The sequence below is a fragment of the Oncorhynchus gorbuscha genome, unplaced genomic scaffold, assembly GCF_021184085.1.
Source record: "Oncorhynchus gorbuscha isolate QuinsamMale2020 ecotype Even-year unplaced genomic scaffold, OgorEven_v1.0 Un_scaffold_553, whole genome shotgun sequence".
NCBI classification, from domain to species: Eukaryota; Metazoa; Chordata; class Actinopteri; order Salmoniformes; family Salmonidae; genus Oncorhynchus; species Oncorhynchus gorbuscha.
This window is the reverse complement of record NW_025745384.1, coordinates 157,353-160,000: the sequence shown is the minus strand read 5'-3', so window position 1 is coordinate 160,000 and position 2,648 is coordinate 157,353. Positions and strand designations below refer to the sequence as shown.

General features: G+C 52.0%; 1 protein-coding gene across 1 annotated transcript in view; it reads right to left on the bottom strand.

The window, feature by feature from the left end:
• Positions 1-1,223, bottom strand: part of LOC124018643 (ATP-binding cassette sub-family C member 12-like) — a 159,864-nt gene extending 158,641 nt beyond the window's left edge. The window contains 1 exon segment of the mRNA XM_046333982.1: positions 889-1,223. Within this exon segment, the coding sequence (XP_046189938.1) occupies positions 889-1,223 (335 nt within the window).
• Positions 1,224-2,648: the final 1,425 nt, after the last annotated feature.

Sequence of the window (2,648 nt, the reverse complement as noted above, 5' to 3'; positions counted from 1 at the left end):
ACAGGGGCTAACTACAACTACCACAGAGACATACTGAACCACAGGGGCTAACTACAACTACCACAGAGACAGACTGAACCACAGGGGGCTAACTACAACTAATACAGAGACAGACTGAACCACAGGGGGATAACTACCGCTACCACAGAGACAGACTGAACCACAGTCTCTAACTACAACTACCACAGAGACAGACTGAACCACAGGGGTTAACTACAACTACCACAGAGACAGACTGAACCGCAGGGGTTAACTACAACTACCACAGAGACAGACTGAACCACAGTCTCTAACTACAACTACCACAGAGACAGACTGAACCACAGTCTCTAACTACAACTACCACAGAGACAGACTGAACCACAGGGGGCTAACTACAACTACCACAGAGACAGACTGAACCACAGGGGGCTAACTACAACTAATACAGAGACAGACTGAACCACAGGGGCTAACTACAACTACCACAGAGACAGACTGAACCACAAGGGGCTAACTACAACTAATACAGAGACAGACTGAATCACAGGGGCTAACTCACCGACTCACCATCGTGACACACCAACTGGCTAACACTCCAGAGGTTTTGTCGTGACTCACCGACTGGCCGACACTCCAGGTGTCCTGTCGTGACTCACCGACTGGCTGACACTCCAGGGGTCCTGTCGTGACTCAATGACATTCTAGGGGTTCTGTCGTGACTGGCTGACTCTACAGGGTTCCTGTCATGACTCACTGCCTGGCCGCCACTCCAGGGGTCCTGTTGTGACTCACCGACTGGCTGACTCTACAGGGGTCCTGTCGTGTCTCACCGACTGGCTGATACTCCAGGGGTCCTGTCGTGACACACCGACTGGCTGCCACACCAGAGGTTCTGTCGTGACTCACCAACTGGCTGACACTCCAGGGGTCCTGTCGTGACACACTGACTGGCTGACACTCCAGGGGTCCTGTCGTGACACACCGACTGGCTGCCACTCCAGGGGTCCTGTTGTGACTTTCCGGCTGGTTGACTCTCCAGCGGTTCTGTCGTGACTCCCTGACTGGCCGACACTCCAGGGGTCCTGTCGTGACTCACCGACTGGCCGACACTCCAGGGGTCCTGTCGTGACACACTGACTGGCTGCCACTCCAGGGGTCCTGTTGTGACTTTCCGGCTGGTTGACTCTCCAGCGGTTCTGTCGTGACTCCCTGACTGGCCGACACTCCAGGGGTCCTGTCATGACTCAGCGACACTCCAGGGGTCCTGTCGTGACTCTCTGACTGGCTGCCACTCCAGGGGTCCTGTCGTAACTCTCTGACTGGCTGCCACTCCAAGGGTCCTGTGGTGACTCTCTGACTGGCTGCCACTCCAGGGGTCCTGTCGTGACTCTCTGACTGGCTGCCACTAAAGGGGTCCTGTCGTGACTCAGCGACACTCCAGGGATCCTGTCGTGACTCACCGACTGGCTGCCACTCCAGGGGTCCTGTCGTGACTCAGCGACACTCCAGGGGTCCTGTCATGACTCTCTGACTGGCTGCCACTCCAGGGGTCCTGTCGTGACTCTCTGACTGGCTGCCACTCCAGGGGTCCTGTCGTGACTCTCTGACTGGCTGCCACTCCAGGGGTCCTGTCGTGACTCTCTGACTGGCTGCCACTCCAGGGATCCTGTCGTGACTCAGCGACACTCCAGGGATCCTGTCGTGACTCTAAGACTGGCTGCCACTCCAGGGGTCCTGTCGTGACTCAGCGACACTCCAGGGGTCCTGTCGTGACTCTCTGACTGGCTGCCACTCCAGGGGTCATGTCGTGTTGTACTGTGACTCTGTGAGAGCAGCAGGATGTCTGAACACAGAGTCTCACCCTGCTGACTACCTTGTATTCTCTCCATACACCAGTGTAGTGGTTGAGACTCAGCTCTATACAGCCAAGAGATACACCCAACCATTGGCCCGTGATACCATCAACACTCACACCACCTACTGTAGAGGCTCCCAACATCTCCTCTAATCTCTATAGTGTCTACAGACCATATGATATCTCCCAACATCTCCTCTAACCTCTATAGTGTCTACAGACCATATAATATCTCCCAACATCTCCTCTAACCTCTATAGTGTCTTCAAGACCATATGATATCTCCCAACATCTCCTCTAACCTCTATAGTGTCTACAAGACCATATGATATCTCTATGATATCTCCCAACATCTCCTCTAACCTCTATAGTGTCTACAAGACCATATGATATCTCCCAACATCTCCTCTAACCTCTATATTGTCTACAGACTGTATGGTACCTCCTAACATCTCCTCTAACCTCTATAGTGTCTACAAGACCATATAATATCTCCCAACATCTCCTCTAACCTCTATAGTGTCTACAAGACCATATGATATCTCCCAACATCTCCTCTAACCTCTATAGTGTCTACAAGACCATATGATATCTCTATGATATCTCCCAACATCTCCTCTAACCTCTATAGTGTCTACAAGACTGTATGATATCTCCCAACATCTCCTCTAACCTCTATAGTGTCTACAAGACCATATGATATCTCCCAACATCTCCTCTAACCTCTATAGTGTCTACAGACTGTATGGTACCTCCTAACATCTCCTCTAACCTCTATAGTGTCTACAAGACTGTGTGATCTCAACATGTC